General features: G+C 37.7%; 1 protein-coding gene across 2 annotated transcripts in view; it reads right to left on the bottom strand.

Moving 5' to 3' along the window:
- The window catches only part of BLTP3B (bridge-like lipid transfer protein family member 3B), a 72,391-nt gene extending 49,771 nt beyond the window's left edge, over window positions 1–22,620 (bottom strand). Inside the window, exons 1-8 of one of the 2 annotated variants that reach the window (XM_087723305.1) lie at window positions 22,419–22,620; window positions 18,357–18,519; window positions 14,857–14,895; window positions 11,755–11,846; window positions 9,516–9,702; window positions 5,310–5,450; window positions 1,335–1,505; window positions 421–601 (exon numbers count right to left, since the gene is read on the bottom strand). In XM_087723305.1, coding sequence (XP_087579431.1) covers window positions 421–601; window positions 1,335–1,505; window positions 5,310–5,450; window positions 9,516–9,702; window positions 11,755–11,846; window positions 14,857–14,895; window positions 18,357–18,519; window positions 22,419–22,462 — 1,018 coding nt within the window. In that variant the 5' untranslated portion in view covers window positions 22,463–22,620. Of the gene's footprint in view, window positions 1–420; window positions 602–1,334; window positions 1,506–5,309; window positions 5,451–9,515; window positions 9,703–11,754; window positions 11,847–14,856; window positions 14,896–18,356; window positions 18,520–21,344; window positions 21,701–22,418 lie in introns of those variants that run through there. The other variant, XM_087723306.1, reaches the window with a different exon arrangement.
- Window positions 22,621–25,289: the final 2,669 nt, after the last annotated feature.

Below are 25,289 nucleotides of genomic sequence, written 5' to 3'. Positions count from 1 at the left end.
TCTTAGCTATGCAACCCACCATATTCTCTTACTACCACCACCGCCACCCATTAGATTAGCTTTCAATCCTTTTGATATACCAAAAGACTATCAGAATCTGGTTATATTATCATGCCTGGGACTCCCAGGGAACAAAGACATGTTTAAATAGCTTCATGACTATTTTTATCTTCTCTATCTGTAGTTTCATATGTGATTTTATCCATTTGTTGTGCTCTGTTCAGAGTGGTCTTCAGGGAGAGGGCAAAAAACTAAGTTTGATTAATAAACAAATAAGATACTTCTATGCACCAATTGATATTTAAGAACTAGTGCATAGACCTAAAAATGTTTCAACAAAATAAACTGGAAATATATAGTAATTTAACACAGAGTAATACAGTTTTAGTCAATCATAAAGATAATAAATAAAACTCTTGCCCTTTTCCTTGGTGTAAATATCATCACAGATATGCAGATCCAAATGAGAAATTTCTAGATGATAAGATGTTTCCTTAACATCAAAATCATTGAATAGTCTTTCAATTGCATCATTTTGATCAGAAGCTGCTGAAGACTGTTGAGTTTTCATCTCCTGAGAATTGTATGCTGGCATGGAACTCTGAAACAATTTAAGCACAAATAAACTTCACTGAAACATGCTTTTATATTAAAAATACTTTCAAATGGAATATAAATTATATTTTAATCTTCAAAGTTATTTGGCAGTTATTGCTACTAAACTGAATGACAGGAGTGGCATTGCTGAAATGTAGCAGTTTAACAGATTTTTTCCCCAAAGTAGTATTCAAAATGTTTCTAGAATTTATTTTATTTTATTAAATTTATTCAATTTGGTCACCTGACTCCAGTCAACACTAGACAACTCAAAATATAACTACAATAAAATACAATATGAATAATGAATATAAAATAAATTAAGAACAAGAAAAATAAAAATAAATAACAAGATGGCAGTCTAGTCAATAAGTCTCTGTCACCTAATGCAATTAAGTTATGAAGAGATTCAAAGCAGAAAATAATACTAAAATATGCAAAACTAATTTAATTCTAACTTTGTTCCCTATGATACACTAGTTATTACACTCTCTATTCTAATAATAAACGTTCATAACAACTGGTTCTTCCCTCTTAGAGGAAAAAGATTACACAGCAAGCTAAGAAAATATTTTAACCCTTGTTATGTTATTTCTTAAATAATTCAAACTGATGCTACCAATTTCGAGGGGGAAAAAACCCCTAATGTTTGAAATCCTATAGAAGCACATACTGTAGAGTTTTCTAAACAAATTTATATCAATAATATTAAGTCACAAAATATCTGATTAGCTTACCTGCATAGGTTCAGAAGCAAGGCTTTTTCTCTGTTCAGCTGATTTCTCTATTGCTTCACTAAGAGATTTAGCATATTGTACCATAGCTTTCAACTGGGAATCAGTCAAAACCCACAATAAATCATCCAGTATTAAAATTAGTTTGGATGCCACCACATTGCAATCTTTTAACTGTCAAAAGAAAAAATGTCAATTTTAAATATTGTTGATATATATATCCCAGTTAAATACTAATAACTATATTATAGCAATAATATTTTTCCCAGTTGCAAAGCAGGCCCACAATTTATAAATTTCTATTTGCTACCAACTGACCTGTTATCTCGCCACTATTTATAAAAAAGGTAATTAACAGCAAAGTTTGAAATGTAGATTTACAGGTGGCTTTTACGTATATGTTGGATTGACAAAATCAGGAATGAGGAGGTGACAAGCCGCCTGGGATAGGCAAGGGAAATCATCAAAAACATAAAAAAGCAAAAGTTAGAATATTTTGGACATGTAATGGGACACCCAGAAAAATACGGCATCCAGTTCATATTCGGCCCGGTCTACCTAGTGTGAAGAGGAAAGATCAGACCAGTGTAGTTTCGACCCGATCTGCCCAGTGTGAAGAGGAAAGATCAGGCCAGCATAGCTTCAGCCTGGTCTACCCAATATTAAGCAGAAACATGCCAGCAGTTTGGGGAGTGCCGTCAAGCTGACCATATCCACCCAGTTGGCCACACCCACCCAGTCAACCAAGCTTCCCCGACACCCCCTCCCCGAGATCAACCACAGCCCTGACACGGCCCTCAATGAAATTGAGTTTGACACCCCTGATCTATAGACTCCTTCCCAAGGAACCTGGATAGGCAGATATTATTTGATGTGTTAAAGGTATCATAGCAGGATGTAAGTTGTTCCAAGTAAAGCTGCTTTTGCAATTGACTAATGGTGATTTTGTCAATGCTGATGATGTTTAAGTGTTTAAGTTATTCTGGATTGCACCCAAGATACCTATTGCTATTGTACTATCTTTTACCACAGTTGTTTCACTTCTATTTACAGGTCTCATAGTTTGTTATCTTCTCCAGTTCTTTCTCTTCTGTTCTGCTGTCTCCAGGTGCTGCCACATCTACTATCCAGACTTTGTTTTTCTTATCAACAATTTTTAAATCTGGGGTGTTATGTGACCTGTTTATTTGAATGCTAAAGTCCCAGAGCAATTTAGCTTCTTCATTTTCTTATGTCTTTCTTTATTTTATGGTCATGCCAGTTCTTGCTTGCAGGCAAATTATATTTCTTACAGATCTTCCATTGTTACTACTTTGTCATGCAGTTGTTTGTAGTCAGCCTGTGTGATCTTCTTGCAACAGCTAAGTGATCCACCGTTTCTTCACTTTCTTTGCAGGCATTGGCATTTGGTGATGTCTTCTCAATTCTGGCTTTTGCATATATTTGTTCTTAAGGTTTGGTCTCGTACAGCCAGACTTAGCCTTCCCTCTTTTTTCAACTTTCTTGCTCTTAGCCATTGCCAGGTTATTATCTGCTTCCCCTGTTATATTTTTAAAGTACTGGCAATGTAATGCTTTGTCTTCCCATGGCTCCATTCTGTTCTTCATTTGGGCCTTCTTGTAGGGCATCTTCCTCACTAGGCTTTCCTTGAATACTAGCTTCAATACATCTCCTTCACTATCCTTTAGATATTCTTCCAATGCCATTTTTCCTTCTTCAACCATCTTACATCTTATTTACTTGTAACACTCAACACTCACCCACTTTCCTTGGTAAGTAGAGTCTTTCAACATCGATGTGTGGATGTAGGGCATGATTCATTGACACTATTTTTCTGGTTTTCCTATCCCGGGCCTTTAGTTCTGCTTCAGTCCACGCCACTATTTCAGCCTAATGTACCTAATGACTGGAATTGCCCAGGTGTTGATTGCCTTGTTGGTATTTCCTCTACTAAGTTTTGAGTATCATCCTCACTCTCTTGATGTATTCATTTCTAACCCTTCTAACCTTCTGGTCTTCATTTGGTCTTTCTTGTAGGCTAATTTGGTCTCTCCAGTAATCCGCAAGCTTATTATTGGTAGGGGTAGTTGTCACAGTCAGCCAGATGTACAGACTCGTTTGGCATTTTGTCCGCCTATTGAGTCCTTCCCAAGGGCCTGGGATAGGCACATGTGGATGTTTGATGATGTTAGTGGTATCATCTGCAGGATGTAAACTGTTCTGAGTAAAGCTGCCTTCTGCTATTGACTGATGGTAAATTTGTCAATGCCGATGGTGTTCAAATGGTGCTCCAGTTGTCTGGGAATTACACCCATATGATTATTGGTAGTGCCTTTGCTTTTTTTTTTACCATAGTTGTTTTATTTCGATCTGCAGGCCTTTGTATTTTGTGATCTTCTCCAGTTGTTTCTCTTCTATGTGTGTGCCAGGTCTTGCTACATTCACTATCCAGCCTGTTTTTGCCTTTCTTATTGATAATTGTTAAGTCTTGGATGTTATATGGAAGATACTTGTCTGTTTCAAGTCTAAATTATTATTTATTCTATCCCAACAAGTAGGAGGTTCACAGGTGTTTTCTTTAAGAATTAGTTTGTCCATTTTGGTACAGTTTTTACAAAAAAAAATGTTTCATTCAGAAATAAAATAGTATTCCTTACTTATCTCTCCTTTATAATCAATTAACAAAATGAAACATGCGTATAGGAATGTACTGAATAAATATACAATAGGTAAAATATAAAATTTAGGCTATGCCATAATCTAATTTAAATGGCATTAATAGCCTTGCCCAACAGATGTCAAATGGTCAAAGCAGGGATGATGAATGGTGAACTGGGTTTGTCCCCAATTTCTTTATAGAAGGAACTAGCTTCTTGTACTGAAGACATTTTTTTAAAAAATAAGGCCAACTTTTAAACATGTCAACTGAGCGAGTTTCTTCTATTTCATCAAAAGGAAAAGATGTGCTTTCCCTGTGGCAGATCTGCCTTATGGGATAGCATTCCAGGTGGGTTCGACTCTATTAGTTTTTTGTAAGGCTCTGAAGACTTGACTATTTTCCAAGGTGTTCAGGTCAGGTTAAGCAAACACTGTTATAGACCTGGTTTTAGAATCGGAACATATCATTTACCTTTTGCATCATGGACCATGCCATTCTATGAGGTGGATGTCCATATAAAATTAGCTAAGTAAATAAATATCAATGGGTATGGTGCTTCAAAGAGACTTGATTGAGGGCAGATCAGAGATCCAACATAGTATCTGAATAGAGGGATGGGGACTACCAAACAGAACCTTGGAAATGAAAAAAGAAGCAAGATTCTCACTGCTTTTCTCTCCAATACTCATTATGAGAAAAGGAGATTTTAAAATCTACTTCTAGACTAAACTGAAAGTTAAAAATGTCCTTTATAGCAACAAGCAAAGGGTTTCACCAAGTTTTTCAAAATATCCTTGTGAACAAGGGGAATAAATGTGGAGAAGTGGATTCAGAGAATTTGCAGCTTTTTATACAACATATTTGGAAAGGGTCAAAGAGTTAAGCATGAGGAAGCAGTACAGTTAAGTAGTTAAAAAGGCCAATATAATTGTGTGTGTCATATAAACAGAAAAATAGCATACAGATCCAGGAAATAACAGTTGCACTGTACTCTGCACTAGGCTGACTGTCATTGGGAGTATTTTATTCAGTTTTATATAGGTACCTTAAAAGAGAAAAACTAGTGAAATTTTCAGAGAAGAGTTACTATAATAATATGAAACTGGAAATCTGCCACAGAATGTTCAGTGGATTTCCACATTGACCAGAAATAAGACTTGTTAGGTCCCTTCTAACTAATATATTATATTACTACATAACATTTTATCCACTGCTATCAAAATGCTCATAAATCAAATTAACATATTTGTGTTAATTATTAACATTATTTTTATTTGAATAAACTAATCAAACTGATTTCAACTCAGTTTGAGAATTACCCTTCTTTTAAGTATGATTCTAATTTTAGACTGGTTGGTAATCAGACGAACTGGAGCACTCATGATTTCATGCTGAGAGCTTTGGATTGCATCGGCTTCTATTCTGATCATCTGCCAGTTGATTTCTTTAAATGTCAATACCTATAATAAAACATACATACTTTAATTAAACATTAAGTAGCGTTTGTCTAGGTTTATGTATGTGTGTGTGTTTGTCTATGTATAAAGCAGGCATAGCTGCTTCTCTTTTTGATTCCAAAAGACTGGCAACTCAAATTTAGTTTAAATTTGTTAATTTTAATTCATTAAGATTAAAATCTCAAATTTGTTATTTGTAACTAAAAAAAAAAATCACATCCCAAATCAAGTCAACAAAAAGCAAGTTTAAGAATGTAATGTGTAGGTTTGTGTATTTTGACTTTTGGATTTATTTTATAATAATTTAACGGTTATTATTATTTTTCTTTTATGTTGTGGGTTGCCAAGAGACTATGCATGATTATGGCACGGTACAATAGACACATACTACAGTAATATTTTTTTATTTGAAACTGTGTGTGATAGATCTTTGAACATCAATTAATAATTCACATATATGTACATATGACAAAGCAAAAGGAATCTACACCCTTTTTTTCTATTTAGATCTTACCTAAGTGAACCATGTTTGTAATCTTTGAAGTCAGTGAGCATGAATGTTACTCTTTTGTAATATTCTTGTAACTGAAATAATTCCAACACTTAACATCAAATTTTGTTCAACAATGAGACTTGTCCAACCAGTATTTAAAACCATCTTAGCGATTATCACAAATTGTGGTAATGAATTTCACAGGTTAATTATATACCAAGTGAATAAATATTTTCTTTAATCTTTATAAATCTTCTTCCAAACAATTTCATTAGCTAATCTTGATCTGTTGTACTAATGTACATTGGCAGTTTTACTTTCAGTCTTTTTCACAAAAATTCCTAATACCTCTTTTGACTTTTTCACAGTCGCCGAGTCACCATTTTCACTAAATTATCCTCTATGACCCAAATTTTATTCTTGGTTAGTTTCAGACAATTCTGATTCTATCAATCTATATGTGAAATTTGCACCAAAATGAATCATTTTATGCTTACTAAAGGTTAAAGAAATTGTTCTAAAGCTCTTCATAATCACTTTTAATTTAATTAAGATGAATAATATGATCTGCAAACATGCAAACTCATATCAAAATATGGTAAATGACAACTAATTTAAATGAATTCAAGTCTTCAGTGTGAGGTAGATTACACTGTATGGTGCTGAAGGGATCATAAAAGATCATGAAACCATCACACAAGGAACGCTCTTTATTATAGTATAGACTAATGAAATCATTAAAGCTGTCCACATTTCTTGCTTTGCCATCTTTACCAAAAATAAAATAAAAACAACTGCTACGACTGATTGGTTGAGTTGGGTGGGCTATAGAAATTGGATGGATGGATGGATGGATGGATAAATACATTTTCAGTTTCTTTCTCAGCTTTCCTCTTTTTCTGGAATGTGTAATTATTTTGAAAGTCCCCCCTCCCAACAGCTGGCTCATTTCTTCCCTATTCTCAAGGTCAGCTCTTATATTCCTTCACACTAGCAGAAGAAATCATAGAACTACTCTCATTAATCTTTGAGAATTCCTTTAGAGCTGATGAGGTTCCAGAAAATTGGGAAAAAAAACAGATGTCATCACTAAATGTGAAGGAAGAGAATGTAGGAAACTACAGATCTGTCAGTTTGATATCTATAGTAAGAAACATCCTTGAATAACTTGTTGAGCAGACTATTTGTAGGTAGGTAAGCTGCATTTAGCAGGAACCAACGTGTGTTTGTCACAAACAAATCATGCCAGATTAACCATATCTCCTTTGACAGAATTATTAGCTTAGAAGATCACAGGAATAACAGAGATTTAGTATACCCAGACCTTAGCAAAGCCTTAAGTGTAATCCTTCAATATTTTCTTCTTAATAAATGATAAAATTTGGGCTAAAAGGTACCACTGATACATGAACTCACAATCAGCTGAACAACTGCACCCAAAGAGTGTTCATTATTGGCTTCATTTGAGCTTGAAAGGAAGTATTGAATGAACTATGCAAAACAAACAGTCTAGGTCACGGGAGAGCTCAGAGAACACCAATAACTCCACAGATCATGGGAAGTAATAATTCATTCTACACTGTTCTAGTCAAAGGTTATTGGATGTACTGTGTTCAGTTCTGGGCATCACAATTCAGAAAGTACAATGCCATACTCAAGCACAGTCGGAAGAGGTATAGGAAGATGATAAGGGGTTTGAAACCAAGCCCTGTGAGACTGATTTGGGTCTATTTAACGTGTAGAAAATGTAACTGAGGGAGAAACAGGGAGCAGGTTTATTTGCTATTGTCCCAGAAAGCAGAATGAGTTTGTAAAAACTGCAAGAAAATAAGTTCAGACCAGACATTATCATACAGGAGTTTGATGTTTGATCATGCAGACTGACAAATAAAGTAGTGAATTTTCTTTCACTAAAGTTTTCAAACAGAGATTGAATGATTATTTTCAAAAGATGCTATAGTGTATTCTGCAATGAGCAGTAGCTTGGATCAGATGACCTCTAAGGTGCCTACCAATTTTTAAAAATCTATGATTACAAGGTCATATATCTGAAAATTGCAATTCCAGATGTTTACGCTTACTTTTCTTCAATAAAATAATTTATGTCAGGATTTAAATGTATAGTATGTTCCCACAGTGGCAACAAAAGTAATAATGTGCTGCTGACATAGCCTTTGACCCTTATCAAGAAAATTGGCCCATCCTTTTAAAGATTATTTTATCAAAAGCAGAAATCAAAGTTGCAAAGCAATCCAGTAATTTCCAGCGTAACCTGGATTTCCAACAATGCTTCTGGAACTCACATATTTGCCAGAGAATCTTAGAAAATAAAATAGTGAATTCTGATAAATCAGGATAACCAACGTTGAGGGTTTAGGAGCTGCATATCAGCCTCCTCACCTTCTGAAAACCTAGAATTTGTATATTTAACAGTATTTGTAACTCATCCTAAACAAAATACTGGGCATGCACCTGAACAAAAATGGCAGCACAAAACTTCAAATGGACACCACACCTAATCAGAGCTAAAATGACACAGCAGTATCACTGGAAGTCGAATGGCTCAATTTTTTTCATCCCATTTTTAAAAAAATGGAAATGTTAAGGATGAAGATAGGAAATAGTTTGAAACATTCCAGGAATAGGTTGTTCCCATTTTCTCCTTTAAAACTATTTAGAACTTGAAACATTTTTTATTTTATTTTTTTGCATTTTGGCCTTGTGATCAAAGTTTCTTATCGAGGACTGCATTTAGTTTCTTTGATGAATGGTTTTACCACCACAATGACTTTCTAGGAGTATCCCTAATCTGCTCCAAATCTAAATGAGCCCACTGACTCCAAAAGTTTGGGTTCCTGAATTTGGTGCAAGATTCATTCTTCACGTTTACTATTTTCTCCAGAATACCAACAGATTTCCCTAAATGCCATCCATGGAGAATACTATATGTAGAATTTAAATGCTCTACAATCCTGATTTCTATGACACTGAGATTTATTTACAACGTATTTTGTTTCCTACATACTTGTCGAGGCCCATTAAAGGCTTTCACAAGCATAATTTCCCAAGCAACGAATTTCATAAACCAATAAATGATAGTCCTCTCTTGAATCAGGAATTTGAATAGCATAATTATACTGTAACTGCATCAGAACTTTTTTCACAAATTGCAAATGGCATGAGATAACTGAATTAGTAGCAAGTGTATGATTCAAAGCTGTGCTCATATATAAATGGTAGCAACTGAGTTAAAATGGTTAGCCACTACAAAATAATTTTAATATCAAAATAACCAGTCTTGGTTAGACTCACAAACTAAGAAGGGCTGTAAGAGAGGTCATCAGGAATACTAGGGTTATAGGCTAACTGGCAAATCCTAAAAAAATCCCAGAAGTCAATTATGATAATGTACAGCTGCTAAACAAAATTATAAAGACATTATTTAAATGCTAGTATTTATATAATACTAAATAAAGAAAGTGGATTATGCTACAATTATTTTTCTATCTGTGAAATAGATATGTGAAAAATAAAGTCTCATTGTACAAGAGGGGAAGAAGAAAAATAAAATTTACCTCTCCACGTGATAGTTGTAATCGAGTAAATCTTAGATCATCGTGTTCCCACTTTGCATTCACACTATATATTCTCAACTGAGAAAGTTCAAATGAAGCATTAAAAGCTTTTGCTCCAATTCTGATTATAATGGAGTTTACAGAAACAGATATGCCTTCTACAACTTTCTCAGCAAAACCATATTCGCTGCCAAAATAAAATGCAGGGATTTAAATTAGACTTTAGTGTATATGAATGAAACATTTAGCAATTGGTCAAAATGAAGACAATATATGTACTGGTGTAGATAAGAGTTCAGATCCTCACAAAATCCAGAACAGATTCAAGATTGCTAAAGAATCCAATTCAAAGGAGTCCAGTAACTAAAATAATGAATTGCATTTTCTTGTGTTTCATGGAAGTAGAATAATACAATACAATATAATACAATAGCAGAGTTGGAAGGGACCTTCGAGGTCTTCTAGTCCAACCCCCTGCCTAGGTAGGAAACCCTATTCCATTTCAGACAAATGGCTATCCAACATCTTCTTAAAACTTTCAGCGTTGGGGCATTCACAACTTCTGGAGGCAAGCTGTTCCACTGATTGATTGTTCTAACTGTCAAGGAAATTTCTCGTCAGTCCTGTTGCTTCTCTCCTTGATTAGTTTCCACCCATTGCTTCTTGTTCTACCCTCAGGTGCCTGGGGAAATAGTTTGACTCCCTCTTCTTTGTGGCAACCCCTGAGATATTGGAACACTGCTATCATGTCTCCCCTAGGCCTTCTTTCTATAAAACTAGACATACCCAGTTCCTGCAACCGTTCTTCATATGTTTTAGTCTCCAGTCCCCTAATCATCTTTGTTGCTCTTCTCTGCACTCTTTCTAGAGTCTCCACATCTTTTCTACATTGTGGTGACCAAAACTGAATGCAGTATTCCAAGTGTGGCCTTACCAAGGCATTATAAATTAGTATTAACACTTCACGTGATCTTGATTCTATCCCTCTATTTATGTAGCCTAGAACTGTGTTGGCTTTTTTGGCAGCTGCTGCACACTGCTGGCTCATATTTAAATGGTTGTCCACGGCTATTGCTTAGAATGATCTAAATGATCTCTGATAGGTTGCTACAAGTTCCCATTTGAAAACGTCCAACAATAAGACAGTTACTAGGATCAGGCATCCCTTTAGTTTAAAAACAAAAGGATGCTTGGGAATATATAGGCCTATTCACATACCATATGTCTGCCATCCTTAAAGCAACAGTGTTTTTCCCCAATTACACATGGCTATATTAATAGCTGCTGAGTGAACTAAGAAAAATATATGCTTGGTTCAAGGAATGCAGACAGGTGTTACATGCATATTATTAAGCTCTCTGCTGCACCTTTCCCCTTAGATCTGTAGAACACTACTAGTCTATTTCTGCTTTGAACAAATTATTCCGTCGGTTAAGATCTTACTGTAAGGAAATTCCTCATAATATTCGGCCCGAGTCTTTCAATTCCAGTCTTAGTTTGGTTTTATTCCTCTCTAAAGTGGTACCTCGGTACTTATCATTAATTGGTTTCAAGAAGTGTGATAAGTAATAAAAACTACAAGTACCAAACAAACCATGTGAATTAATATGTGATCCTTTGTTTCACCTGGAAAGGGTAGAAATTAACAAGACAGCCAACAGCGACAAGTTCTAGCTTGTGTGCCAAGTAGCAAACAAATGACAAGTGCTGGGATAAACTTTTTGCATCAAAATGAGTTGATTACCAAATTCTATGAGTTTTAAAGCAGTGAGATACTAAGGTATGACTCTATTTCAGAGAATAAATCTGTCTTCTCTTGCATGGAACAGTCTTTTAGTTATTTGTAGACAACTATCATATCCCCTGGGCCCCCAGTCTTCTCTTTCACAAACTAAACATACCCAGTCCTTTCAGTCATTCTATACAGATTGGTTTTCAAATACCTTATGGTCCTGATAGCTAGTACAAACATTTACTATTCTCAGAAGACAACAATATCTTCACACTGGAGATTTCTTCATGTGTAGCAATCACATCAAGAACACTTACAATTGCATGTATGATCTGTTTTTTTATCTTTTCTTAGTTAATTTTGATGCAGTCTTTTTCAAAGGCATAATCAACTTTTTCTATTTTAATGACCAAATGCTATTATAATATTTAAATTATAACCAGTTTGTTTCTCATACATATTGTATACATTAGACCTTAATCACTTAAATGGTTAATAATAATTTACCTTTGTCCTGATGCAGTTGCTATAGGTGATGGTCCATTAGGGGCACGGGGTTCATCACATGTACTCATTTCCATTATTACTTTATCCAATGACTGAGAAATACGGGGGGGGGGGATAACAATTTAATTGTTTTGATTTTTTAATCAATTTACCTAATCTATTTATGTATAATGGCTGGGTAAAGTTTATATCATAAAACTATAGCAGGTTGTCAAGAAAAATGTAATACTGTACCTAATAGATTTTAAGAAAAAAACCTAATTATAGCAATTTTTCAACTTGGTTATCATGATCATGCAAATTTTATACAATAGTATGCCCATCTATAATAGTAACATGCTAGGTTTTTAATAATTGTATGTAAACTAACTTCAGTTAAATTAATTCTGTTAAAGAAATGCTCAATAGCCACAGTTGAAATATGTTTCAAACTGCATTCCATGCATGTCATCTATGCAGCCAATGCCATACAGAATGGAAACATTAAAACACACAATGGTTATCTGGGTCCTGTTATATTATCACTTATAATAATTTATTTCTGATAGCAATACCAGGTACAAAGTTTGTCTTCTAAAAATACATAAAATATATAAGATACATAAAATGGTAATTCCATGAACCAAAATAGTATTGTATTGTTCATCTTAATTAAAGCCTAATTCAGCATATAGCCATTGAGAGTCTGTCATAACATATACTTTAAGGCAACTAAGTATAGTCAAACTATTCATCAATCTGGCAGCTATACTGTGGTAAGACTACATTAAGCTACTCTAATTTTTAAGAAAGAATATTGCAATAGGCAATATCTAGGAATTTATCAGACTACAGTTTAAAAAGAAACCCTCCCCAAACATTTAGGCTCAACTTCCTTCCACACAGGTGAATGAGAAGCAAGCTAAAAGGAGAAAATTGCAAATACAAAGATATACTTTTATAATTTCTGAGCAAATGATGGTTATGACCAGTCCTGGGAGTTACAGCCATTCTAGTATCTCCATGATGATGATCTTGGCATTTAGCCACCAGTTCACACTTATGATTGGATGCAGTGCCCCGTGATCACATAATTGCCATTTATGGCCTTCCCTACCCATTTGCCACAAGCAAAGTCAAATTAAATAAATAATATTTATTCAGTTAACGATCAGCAAAATATAATAGAATGAAAACAGAGTGAAACAAATAACATCTAGCAAAATAAATCACATAGAATAACATTCACTCTTCTATTACTACATTAATACATTTGTTATCCAGATGATAAATCTAAAACATTAATAAGTGTGTGTGTGTGTGTGTATGTGTGTATATATATGTGTGTGTGTGTGTACATATATGTGTGTATATATATATATATATCAACACATACACACTTCCCCCCATATATACATACACACTCTAACAATTTGTAAGTTAATATGTATCAAACCAAAAGTAGTATTTAAAACCATTTATTAATGCCTTTAACCAATTATGTTTTACTTTCGTCTCAGCAACAGAAAATTTAGCTACTGCATGCATTAATAAGTGATTTTAAATACTAAAGGAGAAGCTTCATGTAAAATTGATCTGGCCTCCCACATGCAAAGTCAGTAGGGAAACCAGCAGGGAAGGCTACAAATTGCTGTGTAAGTTTCCTCAGCCTGCACACCCTCCCCAGACCTCTTTGCATTTATGCCAAACTAGACACTCACATATTCTTTGTGTACACTTCATTACTCTCCCTCACACAGTCACACACTCTTACATCCCTATGCGTCTTTCCTGAACCTTGCTGTGCCAGTCTTACACCCTCATCTAACCTGTTGCACTTTCTCCCACTCAGCAGCAGCCACTTACCTTGCCAGCCTGCTTGTAAGACACTGGGATTTGCAATTTCTTGCCAGCTTCCCCACTGAATTGGTTGTGGAATGTCAACAGGAAGTTGCCCCATCTAATACTGTGGGATTCACTAAATGGTGGCAACTGCAATTGCATTACCATCACTAAGCAATGTAGCTGCACTTTACAACCATATCACTTATTGAGAGAAATTCCAGTCCCAATCATGGTTGTATGTTAAAGACTATCTGTACTGCTGCTATTCAGCTATTTTGACCACAATTCCCTTCTTAGTGTAATTATACAGGCAATCCCCGATTTACAACAGTAATTGAGTAACTGTCCCTTGCTACAGGGACAATGTAACAAAACTTGTAGAGGGTCTGCAAAGGTGTGAGGGAGATGTGGAAAGGCTTACGGAGGGTGCACGGGAATGTGCAAGCATGCAGAGGATGTGGGGGAGCAATAGCAATAGCAATAGCAATAGCAGTAGACTTATATACCGCTTCATAGGCCTTTCAGGCCTCTCTAAGCGGTTTACAGAGAGTCAGCATATTGCCCCCAACAATCTGGGTCCTCATTTTACCCACCTCGGAAGGATGGAAGGCTGAGTCAACCCTGAGCCGGTGAGATTTGAACCGCTGACCTGCTAATCTAGCAGTAGCCTGCAGTGCTGCATTTAACCACTGCGCCACCTTGGCTCTAATAGATACAAGAAGGGTTGGGAAGAGGGCACACGGGTGCATGACGGTGTGTGAAATTGCGAGAGAAGCAAGGTAAAGTTGTCTATGTGTGTATGCAAGCAAGATATAGCAAGATCTGAGGAGGTGCGCATGGGTAGAAAGGGGTGCATGTATGAGGATGCAAGAGAGGCATGGCAAGGCACAAGTGGCCAGTGTAGCATGAAAGGAGAGACTGGGTGAGAGTGCGTGGGTGGGGGACATTAACCTCATCGACTTTACAATCTTCCCTATTGGCTTCCACATTACCTTTCTGGAGAGACTGGTTGGGAAGGTCACAAATGGTGAGGGTGCTGAGATAGTCAGATCTGTGAGGACCAGTCATAACCACCCTTTGTTCAGCACCACTGTTAACTTTGAACAGTTGCTGAATGTATGGTCAAGAGTGCTATTGTAACACAAATGTTCATTTAATTATTTTTGTGACTTCCAGAAAATGATTAGATAGATAGATAGATAGATAGATAGATAGATAGATAGATAGATAGATAGATAGATAGAACTTTAAAAGTCAGTGGCTGTATTCAAAACTCACCAAACAGATTGGATGTGTTTTCAATTTTGTCCATGGTATCTATAATGGGAAACAAATACAAGCGAAAATATTTTAAGCAGTAATGAACTTTCCCTCCAGAAAAGAAAGAAAATGAGGTAAAAGGAACATGGAAGGAAGGAATCTATCTGATCTCTGGGAACAACATATTCTATTTGGACAAAATAGGGAAAAATCCTCTTCAGCTAATTTCTGGGATTTCATACCTGCTGATATTCATATTATTCATGGATCTGTGAGGGGAAATGGATTCAAAAATCCATCAGAGAGATAACTCTTTCTTCAAATAAACTGGGACACCAGTTCTGAATGGGCTGCAGTCCAGTAGTGGGCCATGGCCCGGAGGTTGGGGAACCCTGCACTAGACCAAAATGGCTTTCATTTTATTCTATGCAATAATATCTCTGTTATTACATAGTTCATTTTCCAGTTCCTAAATGCCCTCCTTCTATAAATGTTTGGTGTCTACAATGGATATATTGAGTGACTGAGAAAGGAAATGGCAGATAAAAAGCTACCAGAGAAAGAAGAAGAAAAATGTGGTAAAAGTAGTGTAGTAAGATACCAGAAAATATAACCCAAAAGCATGTACAAAAATTGATAAGCACACACAGGTAAGAGCCATAGCCAGAGAAAGCCACACACGTAGCCAGGAAAAGATTTACACTCGGTCACAAAGGAAACATAGTATAAAAGGATTAAAAAAATAACAAAGCTCAGGAAAAACCCCAAATCTAACAATGATCGGTCAGAATAACAAAAACACAGAATCTAATCTAAGATAACACAAACATCATAACTATTTGCATAGAGCTGACACCTACTTATGAGCACCCGCACAGGAAACCCTTTTCTCCTCCCTTTATGATAGGATTAGCCGAAGATAAGAGAATCAAGATCAGAGCAATCATCCAGAATGGCAGTTGGTCTTACCTGAACTGCTATTTTCGGGACTAGGACAGGAGGCTCCAGTGGATGGTACTGACACGTCCATTTGGCCACGAGACTGGGATGAAGCTGAAGACACGCCTCTGTGCTCCACCCTTCCTTCTCCACTTCATCGAAGTGAGCTCCCCTCAGACCTGAAAACAAGGCACAAAGGAGAACTCCCACCACCCCAGCTATCATACTACCTAGGGAGGGAACTGGAGCCTCCTGTCCAAGCCCCGAAAATAGCAGTTCAGGTAAGACCAACTGCCATTTTCCGGCTCCAATGGATGGGACCTACCAAAGCTAAGTGCCATGGGCGGGGAACTCATGCTCTGCAATAACCAGTTGTAGCACCCTGCGCCCAAACTCTGCATCAGCCAATGTGAACGCATCCAACCTGTAATGTCGGATAAACGGCGATGGGGATGCCCATGTAGCCACTCTGCAAATGTTCTCTATGGGGGCCTGGGAAGCTCAAGCCACCGAGGTGGCAGCGCTCCTCGTCTAGTGTTGCACCGGCAACCTCTGGGATTCGTATGCTAGGGATATGGCTAAGCCCATCCACAGGCTAATGGTGGAAGGGGTTACCCCCCTACCCAGAGACGACGGTTGGAAAGATAGGAAGAATGCCTCTGACCTCCGAAAGGGGGCCATCCGCTTCAGGTAAATACATAGGGCCGGCTGACGTCTAACCAGTGCCACTGCTGTTCCCGTTCCCTAGCCGGATTAGGGCAGAAATCAGAGAGAACAAGTTCCTGGGAACGGTGGAATATGGAATTCACCTTAGGAAGAAAGGCTGGGTCCAATCTCAACACGACCCTGTTGTTGTGGAACATGCACAAGTCCTCCCTATAGGAGAGTGCTCCTAGCTCTGACACCCTTCTAGCCGACTTGATGGCGACTAGGAATACCATCTTAAGGGTTAAGTGTTTCAGGCTAAACTCTCAACGGCTCAAAGGGCTCCTCCATGAGAGCCTGTAGCACGGTGGGAAGATTCCACGTGGGGAATCTATGCACCACTGGGGGGTGCAGATTGGAGACTCCCCCCGCGAAGGAACCTCTTCACAACAAGAAGTTGGGTGAGAGGAACCGGGCCCTCGCCTGGGAGGATTGTGGCTGTTACTGAACCTTCACTAATGAGGGAAGGAGAGGTAGGGCGGCTCATGGGATTGGATGGAGGCTAAGCCTGGGATGAGCTGGCCCTAGGATTTCCACCTTGATCTCGTGCTAAGGACCGAGCAGTCTGCTCCTGCAATCCATGCGCAACTCCAGAGGTAATTGCTCTTTCAATGAAATTTTGCAGCCCCCTTGGCTGCAAAACTTTCATCTACATCCAGAGAATCCCAGCCGGAATTCTCTGGTTCTGAGCTACCCCCGTTTGGGGAGCTAGACTGGACTTGGGCAGAGCCTGATCCTCCCTAGGATACCTGTGGGCACAGGAATCTTCCAAGTCCAAATCCTGGTCCTCCAGGGAAAGGGAAGGAGAAGAAGACCTTTCCCCAAAAAAATCTGTGTGGGGAATCTGGAGGGAGTCCAGGCTGGAACTCACCCCCCCCAATGGGGATCTGGAACGGGGGGGGGGGGAGGCACTAAGCCTACCTTGCAAGGCAAAAACTTCTTCACCTCTTCCCAGTGCTCCATGCTCTCCACGGCTTGAATCCAGCCGCCGAAGCCGTTTCCAGTAGATTGGTGTGATTGGGGGGGGGGCGCTCTGGGCTGGGAATCCCTAGCTTCTAGCCTCCCGATCGCATAAAAAACCCCAGGGATTGGCGCCAAGTGCTTGGCAAAGCCAGAAATGGCTGCCGCGACCTCAGCGGTCTCTCCGATCCCAAGGATACAAAGTAACACTCCCTGGTGGTTAGAAAGGAAAACCATGTAGAGCTACTTACAGTCTAGAGCAGAGAGCTAGCTACGGTGGCTGCAGAGGCAAGGAGGTTCCAGTAGAGATAGAAATCGCAGGAGAAGTTAAAAATATAATTCATTCTTTAGCCGGACTGAGATGAAGTGGAGAAGGAAGGGTGGAGCACAGAGGCGTGTCTTCAGCTTCATCCCAGTCTCGTGGCCAAATGGGCGTGTCAATACCATCCACTAGATCCTCCTATTCCTTGCTCTGGAAAATAAAAGAACCTTTGTAAATCCGAATTTCACACAAAAGCCTGAAAGGGAAAAAACTGTATAAGAGGGAGAACCAAAATGTGTAAGGCATCGGAGCTGTGTCTCATCCTTCCCGTTTTTTTTCTTTCCTCAATAAAACTCATAACTTCCAGGCAGCTGTCTTCACAAAACTTTCTTTCAGCATCGGTGGTGACTCCTGGCTGGGAACGGACCGGGAACCCTTTCCTTTCAACAGTAGAAAGAATGTAGTTTGATTCTTTTGAAAGAATCCCGGACTATATCTCAAAATTGAAGGCTTCAAAAAGAGTTTCCTTTATTACAGCCTATTGAGCTTAAAAAAGATTTTAAATCATTTCAAATACTGGATTCTAAGTATTTTAAGAGCAACATGAATGAAAATTGTCCAAATTTCTTAACTGGAATAGTAATTTACTCACCCTAATAGAAGCTTTATTACAAAATACTTTGTTGATGGCAAGCCAAGTGGGAAGATCTAGCATATTCTGAAGTACTTCTTCATCAAGCTCTATATTGGTTAGCTGACCTTCACCTTTCAATGTGCTCAAGTTGATTTTATCAGGTGATAGATTTTTGGTGAACCTAAAAATAAACATAGACACCAAAGTTACTTTCCTAAATAATGTACTGAATTGAAAATTCATGTAAACAAGCAAACAAATGAATATTATAAATAAGCATTCTGAAACAGTATTGAAAATAATTATGATGATTATTGAACATTTACATTAGTATTTTAAACAGATATACATTTCAAAACCATTTCACCTAATTCATTTTTTGTTGCACATGGAAAATCCTTTATTTTTTATTATTTTATTACAAATAATGAATGAAGATCAAATCATAAAACAAATATCTGAAAAAGGATGAACAGAAAGCTGAATACAGATATAGCAATAGACCTATATACCACTTCATAGTACTTTACAGCCCTCTCTAAGCAGTTTACTGAGTGCAGTAAACTGCTTAATTGGGGGCAATAGGCTGACTTTGTAAAACTGCTTAGAGAGGGCTGTAAAGCACTGTTGAAGCGATATATAAATCTAAGTGCTACTGCTATTGTTACAGAGTCAGTATATTGCCCCCAACAATCTGGGTCCTCATTTTACTGACCTTGAAAGTATGGAAGGCTGAGTCAACCTGGAGCCAGTGAGAAATGAACTCCCAAAGTGCTGGAAGATGTCAGTCAGCAGAGTTAGCCTGCAGTACTGAATTCTAGCCATTGTGCCACCACGGCTCATGTTTGAATGGAACGGATGTGATTTTTAAGATGAGCAAATTAAGAAGTTTAATGAACAAAAAATTGCATGAATGAGTGAAGGAATTGTAAAAACTAGTGTTTACAAGAATAAAAAGTATTAACAGATATGGTGAACAGTGTTGCATGAAACTACCGTATATTGAGTTAAATTTCTTTTTTTCCTAATTCCCATCTTCAATCTCTTCTGCTCATTACTTATCACTCATTATCTACATTTTGCATAAAGCTGCTTACTCAGAAATAGCATGTTTGTATGCTGTATTGGCCAAAAGAAAATAAGCTATAGTAATTCAAGCGGCTTATTTGAACAAAAAGCACTTTCTGAATTAAATGTTATCAGATCTTCTGTCAACATCTAAGTAGAAAAAAAATTCTTAATCACTGAATGACAGAGACTTCCAAAAAGTGTTTAAAATATTCATCTTACATTATCAAACATAAACATCTTCCATAGATCCTTATATCAGTCCTCTCAGTTCTTCATTTTTCTATTTTGAACAGTTGCAGAACAGTAATTTGGGAAATTCAATAATAGTTTAGTTATATTCAGTCCCTTAAGAGCATACTTGTCTTTTCCTTTAACTGGGGCTGTCACTGCAAATCTTTATGTCAATTTATAAGGCTACCCATCTCACAAATGTGATTCTAAGTAGATGACATAGATTAAAATAATTTAAATAGAACATCTTCGTTATATTTGAGCAGATACATATTTGTACTGCTACACTTTTAAGTAGAACATGTTGATGGAAAAGATGAAAATAATTCCATATTTTAAAATTAAATGCCACATAAATTATAGAATTCTGCACAAGAGGATCAGAATTTGAAAATGGGGAAGACTTGCCTGAGAATTTAACTCAAAAAATGCCAAGTTAGAATCATTCTTAAATATCAAGAGATTTTTTGAAGATGGCAATAGTTAGGCTAACTCTGTGAAATGGTACAGTGTTTGGTGTGGGGAACTGACATTTTGACTTTATCATGAGTCAAATAAATTTATAACAATTCCTATAACTGCCTTGAAAGGTAAAGGTCAGTAGTCACACCATTTTTGGAACTGTCACTGCCTGATTTCACTATGGAAATCATGACGTAAGAGTCTGCATAACCCTTAGCATAAGAACAAAGGTTACTTTTTATTAAGCATCATTTAATACTTAATTTAACCTGCATGGTAGTAAAACATTACAATAGTGTTCACTTTATTATTTAAATAATTGTTCACAGGAAAACAAACAGAATGAACAAAAATCATCACATCCAGTTCCTTGGATCATGCAAAACTCTCCACTAAATTCATGATCTAATCTAAGATAGTCAGAATGACAAAGCCAATGAAGCTCAACAAACCCAGAAGCCAAATATTTTAAACAGCTTTGCCTTAAACACAGTAAAAATATAGCTTCTTCACAATTACATATAATTATTTCAAATTTTCAGTGTTTTCTTTTTATTAAAAATGCTTCTTAAAATACTGCTGTTTTGGATTAGTTTTAAAAGAACCTCATTTTAAAAGTTTGAGTTGAAAACAATTTAATAAGGACAATGCGTTTATTTTTGCTATGTGTCTTTAGGTGTACAATACATCAAGCCAAACTCATAATTCATGGGAAAAAGACATTTGATCATCTTGGAATTGAAACTGAATCTTGCTTCAGTTTAAGAAAGGCATGTATGCTTAGGAAATAATCATAACCTCTATTATTTATATAATTTTATTGATATTTCAAATACTGATATTTGCTTTATCAAAAACCTGATGCATTCAGGAAAAAGAGTCATTCAGTCAGAAATGAAAATCTATTTTATTTTCTCCAGATGTTTAGTTTATATGAACCCATCAAAATATTGATTGGCTATTAATATACTTAATTTCACTATTTGTCAGTAAAATAGATCATTCTTCCCATGTTATGCCACATGCACATTCTTCAGTTTTCTCTAATTTTACCAGCTATTCTTTCTATAAATGAAGAGTCCCTCTGAATTGCATGAGGTTTATCTTTAAGCAGATATACAGGATTCTATTCTACACCAACAACATATTCAAAACTTCCATCTTTAGTTTTTTAGTCAAAAAATTTCTGTAAAAACCAAACCAAGACAAAAGTACAAATCAATTGACCAAATGTAGAAATACCTAGTTCTTGTTGGTAAATTTTAGTTTTGCAGAAATAGCTATATAATTGTACATCTCACTGTTCCTAATATTTCGAAAAGCACCTTCAAATTTGCAGAAATAGCTATATAATTGTACATCTCACTGTTCCTAGTATTTCGAAAAGCACCTTCAAATTACCTCACTCACTACCATGCCTACCTCTGAACCTTACACTACTGTTATACTGCTGTAAAGAGACATTGCTCAGCTAACCCCTACATTGAGATGGACGGCACATAAATCTAATAAACAAACATGATCGCTTCAAACGCCTAGCCAGCATTAAAGGTTTATAAAAACTGCTCAGCAATTCTCCTCCTTTCAGCTACAACTAAGGGAGCAGGGAGGGAGCTCAGTGCTGAATCATAACCCATAGCAGGCATCGCGTTTTCCAGGCGGCTAGCTAGCGGTCATCTCAACATTAATCTGGCATCTCCAGGCTCTCCTTAAAGAGACAATATTCATGGTGACATCAGCTAAGTCGCCCTCGCTCCTCCTACAGACAACGTGTCAAGTATAATTTACGATCCACCCACTCTCCCCCGTGCACTTCCCTGGACCCACAGTGTCCTAGAGACAAGCTGTTCCAATTGCGGCGCCCCGTCGCAATGGCAGGTTACGGATACATAACTCGGGCAACCAAAGCTTTATTTCGACCTCCTCTCTGCGCCGGTAGAAATAGCCGCGAAGGCCTTCTAGACTTGCGGCAAGAAAAGCCACGGGTGGGTACTTTTATGGAAAGGCATCTTCCCCGCCCCCGGGATTATTTCTCCCCTCAGCTCTCTGGTACCAAGCGCCATTGCTCTCGCCCCCGCGAATTCAAAACCAGCGTTGTATTTTCTAGCATTCCCAAAGCCACCGAGAAACGAGTGAAGAGTGACCCAGGCAGGGCCCCTTCAGACGTTTCCCAGGACTTTGAACCTCGCGACTGAAGAAAATGGATGCTCCCCTTCCGCTTGTTCCGTTGCCGAGTCGTCCTGCCAAGCACTGAGAGGGGGAGGGGGGAATACCGAAATCCGCCCCTTCTGAGGAAAAGCGCCAGAGGGTACCGACCTGGAAAGGTGCTTGAGGATCTGCTTTTTGATAATGCCCGCCATGGTTCTCAGTTCGTCGCCCGGTTCTTCAGGGAAAGCAAAGGGAGGTGATTGCTTGGCCCATCCCCGCGCGGGACTCCTCCATGCCCGAGAGAAGCAGCGCAGCCGCTTTCGCTCACGCTCTTCCCGGCCCCGCAGCCGCCACCGCCGCCGCCGCCACTATGATTGCAGTAGAGCCAGCTGACAGGCTGAGCTTAACGGGGCGGGGACAAGGGAGGCGCGAGACGGTGGGCGCGCCGCCCGTTTCTAGGCTGCCGCTCCTATCTTGGAGCAGGGGCGCGAGGAGTTGGGTCTCGCGCGCCTTTCTTGCAGCGACTTCAATGAATTCACAAGCGTTGCGGCGCCAGCAATACAATCCCGATTCACCCTGTTCACAGTCGCATTACGCACCGCCAAGTTAAAACCGGAGTTGTTCCTCTATATAAGTATCTTAGTCAGCAAAAATACAGAAAATATCGGAAAGGATTCTTAGATGTACAATTACCACCACTACGTGAATCGTTCAATACAGTTGACTTGCAACACTTGGCGTAGTGAAGGTTCAAAGTACAAATACAAGCTTTGTAGCATTCCCCGTGAACAGGTGTTCAAAATTGAGGTGCTTGACAACTGGTTTATAGTTATGACCACTGGTATGTCCCAAGGTCATGTGATTACCTTTTGCACCCTTTTGGCAAAGTCAATCGGGAACCAGATTCACTTAACCGAGTTACTAACTTATCAAGTGCTGTGATTCACTTAACAACTGTGGCAAGAAAGGTCATAAAATGGGGAAAAACTCACTTAACAAATGTCTCACTTAACAACAGAAATTTTGGGCTCAATTGTGTAAGTCAAGGACTATATAAATTTTATGGTTAAACTTTACCTTTTCAACAATGATCAAAAATACAAAGGTGTTCTTTGAGGCATCCTAAACCTATAAGATTTTTTTAAAAAACTAATTTTATTTCAAACACAGAACACTTATATTACCAAAATGCAAATAATAATTTGCATTCTAATAAGAGACTTAAAGGGAGATGTGGCAAATATATTTCTGATGCCTTTGTTGATCTTTAAGAACATACTCAGTTTATGAAATGATTACTGATTCTGCCATGAAGCTGATTTGATAAATAAAATTTGCACTGGAAATGTTTAAGCTGGAATTTAAATCCATATTTAACAAATTCAGTACTCTGTGTGTGTGTGTATACAAAATCTATGAAAACAAAACCTACGAATATGTATGTATGTAAATACACACACACATAAAATAAACATCAATTAGTAGAATTGAGTGAAGTTAGCCCTGCTAAACTAAAATGTACACACACTTTTTACAAAGGTGTTGCTATAATTTCAGGAAATAAGTATTTATTTTTTATTTTATAAATGCATGTTTATAAGATAGTAGAGTATAGTTAGGAAGGGAGGAAAGGATAAGCAATAGTATATTATGAGCCATTCAGAGTCACTTATGAAAGTAACATATAAATATCTGGTCCAAAGTCATCCAGCTAGTTACCTGAAATGGAGCTAGAACGCATGGTGTCCTAGTTACACCAAACTGGATCTCTTACCATCCACTTAGGGTAATATAATACATTTCATACCCAATGTTTGGCTCAGAGATATTTTCTTAAACAAATACTATTACTCACTGATTTTATTCTATTGCTGTAGTATTTATTATTGCAGAATTATTATTGTTGTTTATCTCAATAGCATAAAACCAGAAAGGAGGTAAGAAACATGGTGCTCTATTCCTTTTAAATAGTTTATCGTCAGATCTCATTGTTGCCTTCTCTTATAGCAATCAAAACTGAGCATTTCAATTGAGGTTAAAACTAATTCTTACTTTTATGCATTGAGAGTGGCTTTATATCGATTCTGATATAATATGATAATTATTTTTATTGATTTTTGTAGAAAGTCAGCACACACCCTCCTAGTGTTGAAAGAAATGTCCTTCTGGGTTCAGCTCCAAGTGGGGAAGAAGACACTGGAGACATGGAGGCTGCTTGGAAAGATGGTTTATTGTTGGACAGGGCCACATGGCTTGAACCCTGTACAGAAAAGGTGATCACATGCTTCAATGTTGGTGGAGAAGAAGAGAAGGGCTGAGGGAAGGGCTTGCTAGGCTTTTTATAACCTGTTCAGTCCCACCTCTCTGTTTCCTGTTCCTGTGTAAGAAATGTATTCTGATTGGTTGTCAGACTCCCATGGTGCCATGCAGGGGGCTACTCTCTAGGATGTTGAATCCAGGTATGAGTTCTCAGATGCCATGTGGAGAGTTGAGTAAAAGGCCAATATTATCATGCCTTTCTGTAGCTGCTGCTGAAGTCTTTATTATGTAAAGTGGGGCTAGCCTGGCTAGTCTTAATGGGCCTATTGACAAAGTGGGGGTGGACAGGAAGCTACAGGCAACTATTCTGTCTTTTAAAACATGTTTCTTTTCACATTCAAAGAAACATTCTGCCTTTTCAATATTTCCTAGGATATTCATTTTTTTCTGGGAGAGGGCTGGGTGATAACGTCCCACACCTAGAAGAACGAAGTATTTTGGGGCGTATTAAAAAGGCAGAATATTATATTTCCCTAAAGGAGAAATGTCCTCTTGAAGACAGAAAGAAGCCCCCAAGTCTTTCTTAATAGCCCCCAGCAGATATTTTGTGCCGGTTAAGAAAGATTGGGCCAGTCTATTTAGAAACCAGTCCCAGTTTCCCTGCCCCAAGCAGAAACTGAGGCTAGCTTCAGTTCAGAAAGACTGAATCAAGACAGAAACTCAGATAAGCAACAAACAAAAGGTTGACAAAATTAGCTCAGACAAAAGCCCTAGGATCTG

The sequence above is a fragment of the Thamnophis sirtalis genome, unplaced genomic scaffold (assembly GCF_051295495.1).
Source record: "Thamnophis sirtalis isolate CommonGarterSnake01/CBP01778 unplaced genomic scaffold, rThaSir2_p1.2 scaffold_9, whole genome shotgun sequence".
In the NCBI taxonomy this organism is placed as follows: Eukaryota; Metazoa; Chordata; class Lepidosauria; order Squamata; family Natricidae; genus Thamnophis; species Thamnophis sirtalis.
Note: the sequence above shows the minus strand (reverse complement) of the source record. Positions and strands in the feature narration are given on the sequence as shown.